The 17,861-nt window shown below is 38.4% G+C and overlaps 1 protein-coding gene across 5 annotated transcripts in view; it reads right to left on the bottom strand.

The window, feature by feature from the left end:
• Nucleotides 1–305: 305 nt before the first annotated feature.
• Nucleotides 306–17,861, bottom strand: part of LARP4B (La ribonucleoprotein 4B) — a 58,143-nt gene continuing 40,587 nt past the window's right edge. For 4 of the 5 annotated variants that reach the window (XM_075419732.1, XM_075419730.1, XM_075419728.1 and 1 more), the window contains 10 exons: nt 16,990–17,100; nt 16,455–16,508; nt 16,066–16,275; nt 12,822–12,928; nt 12,056–12,310; nt 11,329–11,374; nt 8,051–8,215; nt 5,470–5,594; nt 4,704–4,815; nt 306–4,144 (listed from right to left, as the gene is read on the bottom strand). In XM_075419732.1, the coding sequence (XP_075275847.1) occupies nt 3,857–4,144; nt 4,704–4,815; nt 5,470–5,594; nt 8,051–8,215; nt 11,329–11,374; nt 12,056–12,310; nt 12,822–12,928; nt 16,066–16,275; nt 16,455–16,508; nt 16,990–17,100 (1,473 nt within the window). In that variant the 3' untranslated portion in view covers nt 306–3,856. The remainder of the gene's footprint in view (nt 4,145–4,703; nt 4,816–5,469; nt 5,595–8,050; nt 8,216–11,328; nt 11,375–12,055; nt 12,311–12,821; nt 12,929–16,065; nt 16,276–16,454; nt 16,509–16,989; nt 17,101–17,861) is intronic. The other variant, XM_075419729.1, reaches the window with a different exon arrangement.

The following is a 17,861-nucleotide window of genomic DNA, read 5'->3' as shown; positions in this document are numbered from 1 at the left end:
CAGGAAATCACTAATGAAGATAACCTCTGGTAAACAAAACATCACATCAGCTTTTTGTGTTTATTTTTAAAGAAAGTTAAGCAGCCATAGGTACCTAAGAGATAGACATTGCTGCCCTCAGTTATCTTACAGGTGTTCTTGCTGCTGCTACATAGCCTTAGGTGATGGTTACAACAGCTGTGCTGAACAGTAAAGCAAAGATTTTTCCCCAAAACTAGAAATAAACAATTTCCAAAAATGGGAGCAAAAGACAAAAGGTAACCAAAAATACTGCTGAAGAAAGGTTTAATTAAAAAAATCAGGAATTCAACAGTGCCTAAATCTTTATTTTTCATAACCTACATATTTTTTCAAATTAGACAGTTTTACATTTTATGACACAAAAGGAAACTTAAATTACTGATAGTTTACATGTAAGCTTGATTCCAGTCTTAATGGAAGAACAACAAAAACAAAAACCCTCAAGAAGGCTCCCATATTACACTTCTATTTCACGAACTGGCAGCTGTTAGGTCTCCTCAGACGTCTTCGATTGTCTGCTGCTGTTAGCGTAACAGGTTACAAAGCACATCAACACCCCTAACCGTAGCTAGCAGCAGGAGGTACAGAGACAGCTACGCACCATCACGCTCCGCTGCTGCTCGTGACACCGCACCACGTTCAGACAAGGGCCTTTCTAGCCCAGCTGCTGAAGTCTTCGAAGGATAACTCTGCAACGTAAAAAGTTGCCATGGTTCACAGATTTCTAAGTGGCAAACGACAGTGGCATGGCAGGGGACTGATCTGAAACAACATTTAAGTTTTAAAAGCAACCTTTGTTTTCTTTAAACCCCTGGAAGAGTCTCAGATCCCATTTTGACTTTTCAGAATGAAAAGCATCATCACACAGTCCTACAAGGTACAATGACAATTTTAATTACTGTGTCCCTGAATCTAACTCAGCTACTGCTTTTGGGAGGTTTTTCATTTTAAAAGCCACATTTTAATCTCTGTGTATCATAGCAACAGTCTGCATGCCACTTCACAACTCTACTCCAAAAACTCCACTTTGTCATTGACTGGGGGGGGGGGATAATCTCAAAGTAAAACACAGTACGGTTAAGTTGTGTATGCCACAGCTATTTGGCCTGTCACTTTTCTTTTTAAAAAAAAGCTATAAAAACCACATCAGAGGAAGGTTTAAACTTTGGACGCAACGAGTGTTGCCGGGTGAGCAGTAATTACAGTGTATGGACCTAGCAAAGGGCAGCAGAACAGAGGAGAGCAGCACACAGCATCCTGCCGGCCCCGCCGGATTACCTCGGGTACCAGGCAAGCATCGGGAGCAGCCGCACAGCCGCTGACAGGAACCTCTGCAGCTGCTGCAGCTGGTGAGCCTTTCACTGCCAGCAGACAAACAACATGAATCATACAGCCGGCCTAAGCCATACAACAAATCTAGCTACCATTTTCACTGCCACTGGGGAAAGGAGAATTGGATTCAAAATCCGATGACAGAACTAGTTGAGCAGTTTGGGCGATGTTGTCGGAGTCCCACCTCCTCCCACAGCATTCACAAAGTGCGCTTTCTAAACAAGAAAAATCAACAGATTCCAGCATGCCCTATTCTGACCAATTCTGCAGCATCCAACAGGCCAGACTTGAAAGGTCAGCTAGTCACCAGTTGATGCTTGTAGCAGGAAATTTATCAGGAGTCAATTTCTGTAGTTACTTTACAGTTCTATGAAAGGTACACTAAGAAAAGCACTGGTACTCTTGAAAGCAGACAAGTAAGCTTCAGTGAATATTTCTGTAGCAGTCTGAAGTCTTTTTTCCAATTGAATCTGATTTTATTAATGACTTAAAATTACAATTTGACTGCTGAAATTCACTTATTTACATTGTAGAACACTTCTGAATTGGTTAAATCGCTTGTTTTAAGAGGGACTTAGGAAAACATTTGAGGGCTTTCAAATAAGACTTTCATTCCATTTCCCTTTTGCAGTGAAGAGGCAGAGTCAGTTCAGCACACCAGAATAAAATAAGAAAAAAACCAACAGATTAAAGTAATATTCAAACCACAACATTTAGTTTATCTACATCCAGCTCAACAGCAACATTTATAATATCAATAATTTTTATCAGATTTTTTCTTTAGGGTACCTTTTTATATGTTCTGATTATTTACAACTGTACAAGCAAAGCACACACTTCCAAGTGCACATATTTAATACAGTATTGACTATTTGCATTTACAGGTTTTTCAACAATCTGAAAAAGATCAACTGTTTAAGATCTTTAAGGTATATTACAAAAACTGCTGCTAGTTCCTGTACTACAGTATGTTTACCCAGTAAGACCAGTGACAATAGATACATACTGTAACTGAGTAATTCTGTATTCCACTCATGCTAACCCTCCACGGGGTCAGACCTCATTAACTCTAAGCTGTCTTGTACAAAAGTTAAGGCAAAGTCATTTTCAAGTTTAAATAAAATTCAAGTCTTTAAATATTGGATGGAAATAATTCTTTAAAAAAATCAGTTGTTTAAATAAACATTTTTGTGGAATAAACTGTACTGTCATAGTCAGCAGGAATGAGTTTGTCTGAAATTCCTGCAGTTTAAACGCTTAAAGAAAAACTTCAGGCATTTTAAAACAAAAATAATTTATATTCAGCTTTATTAGAAACTTGCTAATTTAGTGCATCCTTGTCCTTCAGAAAGCGCATCACTTCTAAAGTAAGTGTGAGAAACCTCAGCCCAGAGGTAAATATCAGGGATCTCTTCCTCCACCACACAAAACAAACACCATTCTCTCACGTCCTGAAAAATTTAAATCCGTGCACCAATGCTTGTAGTTACAGGAAGACGTCAACACAAGGCTGACTAAGATATGAACTCTTTCAAAGAGCACTTGGGGCAGAGTCTAAAAAAAAAAAGTCTACACCGAGCACAGGGGTAACCAGAACATACAGCGCTGACTCAGTTAACTCCCTTACAAGCACAGGGAAGCTATGGTTATCACAAGGAGGCTACAGTGCCTTCTCCTGATAACATCCACTAACGGGCTTCACCACCATAGAAGCTCACAGACTTTAATTACTTTCTATTCACAATGTGCTTTGTATTTGCAAATTATAACATCAGTTTTATTCTGGAGTGAGAAGATGGTTACTTGCTTGCAGTAAGTCAAAAAAGGAAATATTTTAGAAAGACTGCTATGGTGCTCCATAGGATTCATTCTGTGTGTGCAAAACAAAAAAAAGATTAAATTTTTAAAAACGCTAGAAACAACTACTCATTTAACCTAAAAGTGCAAGTTCATTTGCTGACACTTAGTACAGCAGCCCAATAAAAAAAAATCTTCAAGGTCATACTAATTCGTAAAATACGTCTACTTCCTTGCACTCTACACACTAGCTGCCGTTATCAGTCGTTTGGACACTTTAGATATGTACTTGCAGACCAGTTTATTAAAAATATTGCAGCAGCACATTTCTGCTTAACAGTTTAGAAAAAACTCACTATACAGAGCTTGCACTCACACAGCCACAGAGAGGCTTAATAAAAAGTTGATTTTTTGAAAGACAAATATTTTACATCTTGAAAAAAATAATCACACTAAGCTTCACCTCCAATTAAGCACCAACCTAAATGTAAGGTTTAGAACAACTATCCAGAAATATCCAGAAAAATAGAATGTTTGTTCAAGAGGGGAAAAAGTATTTCACAGAAAAATAACTTGCAGGCATTGTTATATGCCTAGTATCACTGCAAGCTCCTAACCAGCAACTCATTCTCAGGTATCTCAGTGGGAACATGGGTTTAATTTGTGGGAAGCAGACCTCTTTTCGAATCCCTCCCAGGTGTTAGCTTCACTGAGGAGATTTTGGAGGGGTATTCTGTTCTTTATTTAAGCGTTTGCCAACGGCTGGAGGGGATGATCTGCGTCCTGACTGTCTCCTCTGGTCTTTGGGTTGTCCAGGATGTGACTTAGCAGGAGGAGGAGGAGGTTCTCTGTTTTTCTCTATTGTTTCTGTGGGCTTTCTTTCTTCTTTCCCACATGCTACAGTGTTCGGCTTCTGTTCTTTCTGGGGTTGCAATGTAGGAGGATCCTTAGTTGTTCTCTGGCAAATTTCTGCATAACTAGGTTTTCGCAGTTCCTGTGAAATTGAAAGCAAACAGGACAGAGTTAAACAAAGCATCCTGAGAAAAAAATCCTTTTGTGAACAAAAAAGGTGAAGTCTCTGTCCTAAAAGATTGCTGCGTTAAAATATGCAGATAAGGGCTTAAGTATGAAGTTTACAGCAGCTGTACAGACAAGGTAACATGCAAAACAGTATGCCAGAAAAATGGGGTACTGTGATAGGGCAAAATAATTCCAGTTCAAGCAAACTCTAAACCAGCTGAAAGACGATGGAATACTTTGGTTTAAATACCAACAGCTGTACTAATGCTTCTACCTCAAGGACACTAACAAGAGGAGAATTCAGATAAAGAGCTATCATTTGCCAAGTTATCCTGAACACTTTTGCACTGTTCACTGCAGAATTGCATCACGCAAGCAATCATGAGGCCACCACCATGCAAATTTAAGGACCCCGGGCAAATTTAAGGATGCTGGACTGACATGATTAAGCAACACTGGGTGGCAACAGAAACCATATTCTGTTAAACACAAACTGGATCATTAAGAGAAAGTGAAGTAATAAGGTCACTTACTATGGCAGCCCCATTGACTTGCACCGATTTACATGCAGTACTGAGTGTGGAAGAAGAAAGCCTTTCTGTACTCTGTGTCTCTCTCTGCTGTTTATCCACAACCTTGGAGTCCCTGTAAGCATCCAGCAGGAAGCAAGGCTCATGAGTGAAACTTCAGGATAGAGGAGTGATCTAATAATGGGTCTAAAACTCTGAGTATGACTGTAACAAGTTAGAGCTATAATTTGCCTAGTACATTATAACTAGCATTGCATTGAAAAACGCTACCAAATATTGAAAAAGATATTCCTGTGGAACTTGACACTACCTGTAATTTGTGACATTCTGACAGCATTTGGTTATTCAGTTATCTTACTCCTGTTACTCAAACACCTCAATTTGATTTGCAGGTTCCAAATAAAATCTTACTGAAAACTCTTTATTGTATGGACAGCAGTACCACCCATGGGATCATGGGTTTACTCTCTAAGTTTCAAAGCTATCTAAATACAAGACAGTAAGGTATTCACTAAACTTAAATACTTGCAGAGACTAAAACACAACACTAAACTTTTGTCTGCTGAATAACTGTTATGACTGAATCACCATTATGATATTGTTCAGAAATTAAGCTTTACTGCCTTTACTACAATATACAACAAAACATTATTTCTTTCATTGATTAAGATTTTAATAGCCATTTACAGTGTTCCACCTAGCCTTCTGATGAGAGAAAATGCAAACATGATTCAGAGCAGAATAATGATAGCCATGTCTAAGTGCTTACTCAGAAGACTGGGATGGAGAAGGAGACCTTTCAAACGTCCTGGGCAATGTAGAAGAAACTGGCAACAATGGCTCTCGAGGAATTCCCGATGGAATAGTGTTTGTACTTGCATCCACATTAATGTTCTGAAGAAGGGAAAAAAGGCACAGAAGGGCAATCATTATATCCAATTAATATGGTTTGCCTGGATATTAACACAATCAGGAAACAGTTTACAAGTTGATTTAGAAGGGTAAATTAACTATATGAAGATACAGAACCATCCAATATATGTATTTTAACAACTAACTTTTTTGCTTTACAATTATTTAGAAACACAGACAAAATCACACACTGTGGCTCTTTCCCAAAGAGCTGGAAACTTAGTTCCCTTTGGAACGTATCTGGACAACAAAATCACTTCTTTCACACTGGGAATTCTGCACCTGCTGGTGACAAAGTAGGCTTTATGCCTGTTCACACAACCACAGTTAGCCTGCTAAGACAAGTCTCCTAGAGTTATGCACTAAACTGTCATCTTCAAAGCTCTAACTCTGCATCATCCTAAGAGCTGGTGTTCAAAACCCCTAACCTTTTAAAAAAATTTTTTTTTTTTGTTATAAGTCTCTTTCTTATGCTATAGCATAATTTGCTACCAAGCAAGAGAGGCTTTTTCCATAGCCCTCAAAGGATTCTGCTAGGGCCAAGTGATACTGTGCTTCCAGATAAAGACCAAACAGGTTCAAGACACATGCACGAACTGTCACAAAATAAGAAAGGAGAAAGAAGTCTTTGTATCTTGAAAAATGCATTTCTGACATTTAGTTAGAAAATGCAGGATGATCAACGCCTGCCATTCCCCAGAGCTACCCCTAGAACACCACCACAAAGCAAAGAGCACGGAGATATGATGCTTGGATAACAGCTGTTGGAAATCATGCAACCTAAATTCACTCAGCTTCTGTACACCAGACTTGCCCACCTATAAAACAAGAGTAGCACTGTGTAACTACTTCAGCACTTCATAACTCTGTCAGGGGACATGAAAAAACATTGAGATCAAGGTGAAAAGCAGCCTGTATACACTGGCAAGATTTGAATGTTAACTCAAACACCTTTATAGAACACAATCACTCTTTGGAGCCAGTTGCTGTTATCTTGTTCCTTACTAACACCAGCAAGGAAAAACAGCGCAATCCCTTTCTTCTAGACAAAGGTACAGACCAACTCATGCAAGACAGAAAAAGAAATTGGGAAATCAAATGAAGATTTTTAATGTAACAGTGAATTGCACTATGATAAAACCTCAGTGCCTGACTGATAAAGACAGCCTCTACAGGGGAAAAGTGTTAAGTGCTTTACAATAAGCACAATGCAAAGCAAGTACTAGATTTGTAATGGGAGGAGCCATGGGTTTTCAGCTGCAGTATCAATAGCAAGTACTGGAATTACATTTAAAACCTGAAAGTCAAAATGCACTTCAGAAATCAGAGAGGTAAAATACTTCAAAAATAGATAGATCTTTGCCAAGAACAGACTACAATCTGGCATACTGGCTGACAGCAAGTTAAACACTGCTTTTATGTCACTGAGCTGCTTGTTCCCCTTAAATGCAAGCCTGGCTGTGCACACAACCCTGGCTTGTCTGCACAGCCACTGCTTCAGCTGCAGGCTGCCCTCTTCCCTTTCCCAAGAAACACCCTCCCTACCCACCCCTAGTATGCGGGCACCAAACAAAACACTTCTGCAATAGACTGGCTTTAGAGACAAGATGCAAGAGATTTTGGTGTTTCATCAAGTTACTTTGCACCACTATATCCAGGTGTTAACTTCAGTTCTGATACAGCTAGAAAAACACAAGTTAAATTAGAGCTAGCAAAAAAGCTAATACCGACTCCCATAGCCTGGACTGTTCCACAGCACACAGTGTTACATGAGTCTTGATGGAGGAGAACATACTGTCACTCACAGATGGCATGGTGGAGACAGTTCTAAGAATGAACTCTATGAGCAGCTACTGAACATTAATTTTCAACTGCATCTCTACTACATGTAGAAAGTGGTGGTTGCCAAGTCATTCTGGTATATTTTTATCTTTCCAAGCAATATGACAAGACAACACTGGGAACCAGCTGGTTTTGGTAACAGTTCATGTTCCAGCTATGATGCCTAGTGTACTGAGATCACGTAGGCAGCTTCTTTATATTTCGGTGCTTAAAAGTTTGTCTCTGTCACTTTAAAGTGTTTTACATACAACTCAGAAGCCTGACTTTCAAAGAGGAGGAAAATTTATCACATTTTTCACCTGAGTCTATCAAAAAGCCTGATGCAATTACAAACAGCAAAGGGCATATTTTCTAATCTTTGCTATTAACATCTACTTATACCAGTGCTCATATTCCACACCATTTCAAAGAGAATACCCCACATATTCTAAGATGTAAGTGAAGGTGGCACATCATTTGACAGATGTTTTTTTAAAAGCATTTCTTAATCACCCTTGTAAGACCACATGTTTTTTCTATGTGTTAGCCACCAAATCTGGACATAAGTAGTATTCAATTGTTTGTTTTTCCAACAAAAATGAACACTGGTTACTCACTCTTTCTTTTGATGTTCCTATTACCACACTGGACAGTCTGTTTTCAAAAAGATCTTCGGTCTTTAAATTGCCAGCAGCCCCGGGTAATGGAGGAAAGCTAGATAAACCCAATTCAAAGCTAGGAGATGGAGGTTTTGGGGGTGGCGGAGACTGTGTTTGGCCTCTCTGGAATAGAAATAACACGTTGAGGTTACTGCACTGGATGACAGAAAAGACATGGGACTCTAAACTGTACTTTGTATTTGATTTATATCTGCGAAGACCTAGAGAGGCTTCCCCTATCCCGCCTCCCAAAGAAAGCCACACAGTACCAAGGAACAGATGCTTTTAATTTCCACTGTGGCCCTTAAAATATTTAGCTATCATTTAAATAGGATGGCATAAGCATCCTTAAAAATTCCATATGCATAAGCTTTAATGATACTGGTATAGTAATAAGTCTTCTCACTGGCTATTCCTTCAGGATAGACACAGACTGACATAGAAAGGAAACCAGACTGATTTAGACATCGTGATATAGTGAAAATATAAAGTCCATTTCTGTGCAGTTGGTAGCATTCTAAATGAAAGACAGGACTCAAAAAGAATCTTTTATCATGTTCAGATACATTAAGAAATGGCAAGACAGCATGCCTTGCATGTATTGTAGACAACAGCAATTCTCATCTAACTAATTTGAATTTGTATCGTCACTTTGTAAAAATACAAAAATAAATGTCAAAACTGTTTTTTGAAACAGGGAGAATTTTTCTAACTAAATCTAAGACAACAAACAATGTCCCAGTCAAAAAAAAATCAATGGGCTAAATACAACTATTTTGCACTACAGACAGCAATTTAGGAGTTGAGTACCACAGTTAAAGATCACTTGTAAGGATTTGTAAAGCTAAATTCTATTTACATTGAAAAAATAAAACTGCTTTTGTAACATGCTGTAACTGAAGTTACTCCTTAACTTCATCTACATCATGTAAACAAAGAAGTAACTATTTCATGACTGGGCTCAGGCCCGTGCTAAGAGGATCTCTGCTGTAAAATACCAAATGCAAAGCAATCCTTGAGACGATTCCTATTTTGAAATGGAAAATATTTATGGGTATATAGTCAAGATGGTCTGAATGTGAGAACAATGCTTCTGGACAGAAAAGTGTTGCATTACTTACTGCTTTTTCCTCTTCCTTCTCATGAAGAATAGATACAAAACTACCCTTGAGGCCTTTTCACAAACTACAGATGATGTCAAAAGAAGTGTGTATTGGGAGGGAAGTAGGGAAAGAATAAATAGAGAGGCAAGAACAACTACAACTTCTAGAACTGCTGCTGACCCAGCACTACCCCCCAGAACACAGTTTAAGAGTGTTACAGCAAGGGAGGCTGCAAATCTCTAAACATAGCTGTCAGATTACCTGTCAAAGGCTCATGAAGAGAGACTACACTTACCCAGCTCAAACTGCCAAAGGAATAACTTTTTTTTTTATAACAGGTCTTCAAATCTCAGCACTTAGTTTTGTTTAAGACAACTTACATCCTGTGATAGATAAAGCTTTTATATTTGCTACAAACATTTTGTTATACAGCTGAGTCCTAAAAATTCCAATATATTAAGAGACCAGTAGCATTAACATCTTAAATTAGTGAGACCAGGGAGGACTTAAATGGACTCTTAAGCTACCAACTGCATAAATTCTCAATTCAACTTGTTATGACAAGTTGAGTAATTGGCTTATGTCTACAGCCTCAGATACAATCTGATCAAAAAGGTTCATGCTCTCTCTTATGCAAGCATGCATACTCTTCGTAATTTTTCCTTTACAAACTAAAAAAAAAAAATCAATGGAAGTGATCACTCCATTCCAATACAACTGGTTGTAGTGATGTCCTATGTATACTACCTAACCACTAGAACATCACACAAGAAATAGGATCCTGAATCAATTATTTCCAGTCTAAAGGGGTAAAATTTCAGGGTACGCTCCTCCTTCCCAGTGTACGCAGTTGTGGGTGTGCAGCAACTCTCGCCTCTGTTCAAGCTGCATCACTGGACAGCACAGACTAAAGACTCATGGGCCAGAAGAGACCACAAGAGACTGCTGCACAGGCTGCAATGAAAGCCTGCTGCTGAGAGATGGGAAAGGTAGGTCTCCAAAGAACTCACGTCTACCAGTTTTACACTCAAAATAACCTTTGGAGTCAGCTGAGTCAGAAGACCCTCTCTGCTCAGTAAGTGTCCAAGGTAATCCTTTCACTCCAGCCACTCACACACACCTAACGTGTACCGCTCCCTTCTTCTTTCAAAGACAGAAAAAATGTTGACAGGAAAACATCAATCTAAAAATTCAAGCAGCTCTGAAAGGGCAAAAGAAAGTAGTACTGAGAGTCCTACATGTAATCTGATCTCACTGAGCTTTGAGAAGCTTGATGAGAACTAGAAGCAACTAAAGGGAAGGAACCACTTGTCATTTTATACTTTCCAAAACTCGATGCTCCTTTACCCTAGTCCCATAAGGCTACTCAACAGCAGGAGCCACAAATACACAAATGCAATAATTCCAGACCTTTAAGAAAGAGTTACAGCTCATGCAGTGGGGTTACTTTGCAATTGTGACATGAATAAGGAAATAATCTGGTTCAACTTCATGAACATGCCATGTGCGGCAAAAACGAATTGTAAGTAAGTGTCTGGTTTTATCAAATCAAACCTTAAGTCCTATAAAAAGACTCTTTCTTCTACACAATGTCTAGTCCAGCCTTTTCAAGTGTCAAGGCTATTTAGGTATTTGCCTTGAATTTAAGTTTACCAAAACCGTAATATTTCAATAGTGCTAGCATACCCTGACCAAGTGGTACCTGGAGAGGCATTTAAGAAATGGAACTGACCACTTAACCAACATTCTAGCTATACATTATGACACATGGATGTATGAAATGTTCTTCAACATCTACATGCACAATAATAAGTATCAAGCGTTCTGAGCTTTAGCTTAGCTATTTAGCTCTCCCTAAATGTGTACATTGGCATGCTGAGAAATAATACTAAGATGGAAATTTTTTGCTACTATAAAAGAGTAATTTTAACTTCCTCCTAACTTCTGCATTAGCGGACAACCTTCTCTGATACCCAAATGCAGTAAACCTCATGTGACTAATGAGCTGCTGTCTTCAGTCAACTGTGACATACAATTGCTTGTGCAATAACTTATCTCACCTGCTACTCCACATAATATCCATGCTATTGCCTGGTTAACCTACTTTTATTATAGATGAATATGAACACTCACTGTAAACTTGTCCTCCCTTTTCTTTCGGTAGCCATATGAGTTTTTCCTAGGGGAAAGAAAGCAGTTATTAGAACCTTGCCTATAAATGATTGGAATGCAGTTGGTGAAAACAGGAGAAATGAAATTCAAATTTCTATTTCATCCATCTTTATACTAGATAGGTTATTAAAAAAGTTTTAGGAAAAACTTCTAGCAAGCGCTCAGTAAAGGTACAGATACTATACAAGTCAGCATAAGAATATACTGGTTACAAATAATTCCCGCATTAAAAGCATCTCCGTGCCGATTACATATAAGGCTTAAACAAAGCCTTTCAATATCCATGTAAAGGTTTTAGTCTTTTTTTGTTACCTGTGTAACTTCTGAAAAATGTCTATTTTCACTTCACGTAAAGTCCCTCTAAAACATTTTCAGCACTTCTACCCCACCCATGCTTCAGATAAAGCCCCTCCAAGCAGCAGTTTAAAATCTGCAATGCCTTCTAACTTGGCTTAAATATATTTTCTAACTTTTCTGTTTGACTTATATTCTAAATGTACTCAATACCAAAACATCAGAATACAACAGACTATTTCTCTGAAGTACTTTCCAAGATTTTAGCTTTGAGAGAGTCAGTCTCCGTTTACAATAGTAATGAGAGCAGTAGTAGTACCATACCTCTTTACTAAAAGTAGTTTAGAAGCAGCAATACTGTGTTGTTCAGAGGGCAACTACAGCGTACACTCACCTTCCTCTACCTAATCCAGGAGACGAGTCAATGCTGGTCTGTTCCATCCGTCCAGTTCCTACTTCCCTCTTGGTGTAACTCGTAGTAGCATTCTGCATCCGTGTCCTGTTTTGTCCCGGCTGTCGTGTCTGTGGACTCCTGATGCCATTGATTAAACGATCAGCAGAAAAGTTGAATATTGTAGGACTGTCTAGAAGCCCAGGTCCCCTTTCTGCACTGGGTATTGTATGTCGTATATGAGACTTGCTAGGATTCCTACAAATTCAAAAGTCATTTCAACATACGTACTATGAGAGATATTCTGAGGACTAAGACTATACTCGAATTCAGAAGAAGCAAGATCTTTAGCCCTTTATTGCATATTTCATTCATAAGAATGATAAATATTCATGTTAAAAGGTCAGTGAAAACTAATCTTGATAATTCACATATCTATTTTCAACTGTGACTTTACTAAAAACTACTTGAAACTGAAAATACTATATGAATAATCCTGCTGATCACATGTCATCATTCAGAATATTTAATCTGAATACTCTAAATCATGGAACAGACAAGTTCTCAGCTTTCAGACAGTCCATTTACATACAGTACACCCACTAACAACAGCAGCACCATCTGCCCTTTGGCCTCACTTAACCTTGCACTTGGTTCAATTCCACAAGTATTTTCAAGCTAGCTGGTGTTACTAAAATAAGCAGATTAAAACCCCACACACCAGATAGTAAAATGGTATGTATACCATTAAAAAGATGGTTGAACTTGCCTGTTCCTTGGAGGATACTGTCTGAGTGTAGCCAATGGAGAAGCAGCAGGCTTGAAGGTTGGAGATGTGAACCCATTGATAAATCCAGTATTTGGAAATGGTGTTACCTAAAGAGTATATCGCGCACTCATAATTATAAACAAACCAAGTACTATTTTTTTTTTTTAAAACCACCTTGTATTTTATGTCACTGTGCAGGGCAGTACTTAAAAGATTGGCTCAAACAGCAATGGAACATTTGTCCAGTGCCTTGTGGCCAACTTACAAAATGCTGTTTTCTGAGAAGACAGCCACTACACATATTCAAGTTCTGATAACTTGTGAAGAGGATTGAAAAAACATCGAGCCAGAATTCTTAGCTGTAAGTTAAGTAATGCTCCTCCTATTTCACACCATACTATGCATGGCTTCAGAGTACAGAAATACCTCTTCAGTCTCTCTAACCTACACAGCCTGTAATTATTTTTTGTATTACTTATACATTAATCCCTGCCTAAAAGGAAAAAAATTCTTTTCAGTTCCTCATTCTACTTATCTTCCATATGACACTTAAACAAAGCCTAGAGAATAAACAGATGTTAAGTAGACCTCTGATTCTTTTCACATCTTACCACCTTATTCTACATGCAAATTACTGTCTTGTTGCCCAGAGAAGCAACATTAGCAAAAAATTTTTTGAAATGGGTGCATATCAATGTTCCCCATTAGCAAGATCTCAAAATTTGAAGCATGTTCACAGTAATTTCTCCAACCTCATTAGCATACTTTTTTCTGTTTTTTTTTTTAAAACTTATGAATGAGTTTCATTTAGGAAATTTATTATTAGCAACAGCAAATGCTTGTGTTCTCCCCTGAAAAGAACTAAAATGCATAACAGTAAGATCTCTATGTAGCACTCTTTCTACATTTAATTCAATGACGAGAAACAGCTGGGATTAAGACAGTTGCCCACAAAGGTATCTTTAAGCTCATCTAACCTTTCTTGCAAAGGTTAGAGCAAATCACTAATCAATGAAAAGTAAAATTTAACACTGAAGCTGTCTGTCAAACTACTGTTAGCCTAACATAGCACACACGACAGCAAATGCTACCTCAGACTCCAAAAACAGGCCATTAGGAGTTTAATAAAGCTATTTTAGGAACAAAGTTTCATCAAAATACTGCTTTGAAGTGCTCTCTGCTTTAATAGCTATGACTTGAAAGTTGTAAAAATTCAAAGCCACTAAGCAACTACTGAACCTGAATAATGAAAAGGCATTGAACATAGTAAATAAAAACAAGTTTAATTCATTGCTTAAAGGGACATTAGCAATATTCACCCCTTCTTTGTAAGCATCAATTGGTTTCTCCACAGAAGTCATCTGGCTCACCAAAAGTACACCCCCCTTTGCTCCCTCCCCACCCCCCCACAGGACAAACTAGATCTTTCCTCAGATACTATTAAGTACTTAATGAAGAAGCAGGTAGCTTTAGAATTTTGAAGACACATGTTGCCATTTTCTAGTTTCAGAACTAAAACTGTATGCCCACACTACTGGGTGTACTTCAACTCAAACTGGAGATGAGACAAAGCACTGTTAGTGTTTATGCCGAAGCAGAAGAGGAGAGAAGCTTCCACTGTATTTGCGCACAAGTCTCTACATGCAAACTACAACCCTGCCTCATGAAAAATCCTGTATCATTGTTCGTGGTCCCTGTTCTGCTCACTAGTAACTTCTATTTAAATACAGCTCTTCCTATAAAAGGTTCAAGAAAAAAACACACTACATTAACATATAAAAAATGCAGCCAACCAACGACAATATGCTGCAGAACAGTGGGAGGCAAAGCTCTGCCAGTTAATTTTCTGTTTCTACTATGAAAGGTATGAGAGTGTTAGTGCTGGCAAACTTGTAGTGTCTTCCCCCAAATGACAGGACTAGTAAGCTTTCAGGAATACAAAAGGTTCCATGATGACATAAGGCAGATACACACTACACTGTGCTTGAACCCGTGACCAGTTAATCTACGTCATCTACACCAATGCTATCCAACTGCTTCCTTCTCCCACAGAAAGACCATGCAATAGTCAGTTTATCCAGAGGAAGAATCACATTCATCGCTGCTTTACAAGGTGGCTTTCTCTTGGAATAACGTGGTTCACTATGCTGCCCTGTCTCCTCCGCATTCTTCACTCCCCTTAAAAAGCCTTCCCCTTCCAGAGCAAGGGCTCTGGCTACCTTCCCTGTGTGTGAAGTGTTTAGCACACCAGCTTTTTAATTAGCTTGCTGTTCAGTACACAGGAAGTTTGCTCAAGGACACTTCAATCATCAGCCAAAAAAAACCTCTGAAAAGTCTCTCATTTTGAGCATTGCTACCCCAGTTACTTTTACTGCAAGTAAAGGGGCATTTACAGAGGGGAGCAAGAGGTTCCACACAAGACAACATTAGTCCTCCAGTCAGTACAGAAAACTATATTTATATTAGTTTTTGTAGGTTGACAAAGGCAGACTAAAAAGGGCCAAGGTAATTCTGATAGGACTGTCACAATGGAAGTGAAGATGGAAGCAGCATTGCAGGACACAGCAGATGTCCCATTAGAGTATATAAGGACTTATTGATACCACCCTAGCTCTAAGGCCTACTGATAGGGCCTTTAAGAATTTTTTTAAAAAACTAAGCAATTTAAAAGTGATTTTTTAATTAGCAAAAGTAATCTTATTTTGTATTGCCAAAAAACATCTTACTTTTGCACAGAAAATATTTGGCTTCAAGAACTTGCTGAATAGGGTAATTCAGCATGTAAACGTCGAACTTATTTTCCTGCTGGAAGATCAAGATACTAAATTATCCTTATTTATCTGATTTCACTAAGTTTATTCAGTATGTATCAGAATTGCTTTTTCTGGTATTCACATACATATTCTGAAGATTTAATTTCTAAAGAGGCTTTTAACCATTATTAAAAGAAGCCTCTAGTAACGATTTCTTTCTGTAATAGTTAATTAATAATCTTTGGTAAAGAACTGACTCAAAAACTAAAATGTTAAGAAGAGAACCACATGGCAATCTGAGACCAGATGCAATTTTCAAGTAATTCATCGTGTACACCATGGGAAGAATTTTGAAGAACTGTTTTTCAAGAAGAATCAGTATCTTAAACTCCCCTCTTCAGGATACATATGCTTCCTACACCTCAAGACTTCATAAGAAAACAGTAACAATTTTGAAAAGAATGCAACTGTTTCATAATCAAGAGACTTACCAATGAAGGGTCAAGGTAGCTGTGTGTGGCTGACCAGGTCTGTGGGCCAATTAAGCTGTACAATGGAAACTGCTGATGGGGACTGTATATTGGAGGTAAGTAAAACGATGTTGTATAACGCTGCTGCGTGTAGAGGTTCATATCCAGAGGTCTATATCCATTCTTTGGCAAAAATGTGTTTATAGCTATTGCCTTCGCTTTTATCCTTGCCTGCAAAGGAGATTGGATTACTTATTACAGCAGCCTTTCGAATGAAATCAGGATAGTTCAACCTAGCAGCTCTCAAACCTTTACTAGACACTTGTCAGTCACTGCTTTCTCCTTCAAGGAGCCCCACAAAAAACAGAACACACACACACATCCCCAAAAACCCATGAAGTTCTATTTACCTTAATCGGTTTTCCTTGGAAAGTTTTCACCTCTTCTCTAAGGTATCTGTAAGCCTTTAAAAAAGTAATTATAAAACTTGTCAAATACAAATTAAACAAAGGAAACTGAAGTTCTGACAGGGTAAGCCTAACTATAATATCTGAAGTGTCTGCTAACGCTAGACTATAGAAAATCCTCTGCATTCAGCAAGATTTAAGTTATCATTGCAGAAGTGCTTCAGTAGCATTAAAACAAGATTTTAATTCTTACAACTGAAGCATGCTGAAGTGTCATCCAATGTTCTTCATACAAAAAAATCATAGCTTTGGCCAGGAAGCCAGGATATGCGAACAAGATAAAACTTGTACAGGGTTACATTTCATAGTACTGATAACTGAATATTAGCAAAGGGGAAGCATTACTGGTTTTAGAGGTTTAGGTATTTTTCTTTTAAGTTGTAACACATTTGCAACTGTTCATGATCCATCAATCCACCCTCATCCCACCCTTGTTTGCTACTACATTCTAAAATGCTTCAAAAAAATATACTGTTACCTGCTGTGCATCGGCTTCCGATTCAAATGTGATGAACCAATTGTCATTATAGGCAAACTCACAGTTAATAAACTTAGGCAAATTATCTCCTTTGAAAAGTGCTTCAACCTCCTAAGGAAAGCGGTTTTGGTAAGAAGGGAGAGAAAAGGGTGGGAGAACACAAAAAAAAGATGGACAGAAGCAAACATCAATTTAAAGTACAGAACTTGAACTCCCGGTAAGAAAGATAAAAAGACCTTTCTGGCTTACAAAACAGAACTGAGAACTTCAGAACACCTGCAGCAGTGTTAGCTCTCTCCAATCTCCCCACCAGCTAGACAGAATTCAAACAAGCATTGTCTAAGGCCATGCTGCAAGAAGTTGCCCGCTCCCTTCACATCAGGGGAGATAAGCTATTTAGGCCACAGAAAGACACTTAAATTTGGCACCAAGTACAGAGAAATGTTTATTTCTCCTCTGTCCCCAAAACCATGGAGCCACATGAAAACCTGTGCATATTGCATGGGACAGGAGAATCCCACCCTTTCAGCAGAAACCTGGAGATACAGTGTAACTCAAGTGTCTACAGATTAATATATTTGAAACAAGAGTTTATGCTACCTCAAAAATAATCAGCTAGTTTCTACAGAACACACACACCTTGGACTTCACATTTGTATTAAGCCATTTGCATATTATTGTCTTTGTCACAGAGTTCAGGCGAGCAGCAAACACCAATGCAGCCTGGGAGGCCTTACAGCATTTTGGAACTTTGCTGCTTAAACAAAGCCTGACCGTGCTACACCAGAAAACGCGTCCTGCTAAATTTGCTGGGTTAAGTCTAGATTTTCCAGTTTGGCAAATTTAAACACATAATGTATAAAATGCTTCAC

Source organism: Opisthocomus hoazin, chromosome 4 (genome assembly GCF_030867145.1).
Source record: "Opisthocomus hoazin isolate bOpiHoa1 chromosome 4, bOpiHoa1.hap1, whole genome shotgun sequence".
Taxonomy (NCBI): Eukaryota; Metazoa; Chordata; class Aves; order Opisthocomiformes; family Opisthocomidae; genus Opisthocomus; species Opisthocomus hoazin.
The sequence above is the reverse complement of the archived record's forward strand: the minus strand, read 5'-3'. Positions and strand labels throughout refer to the sequence as shown.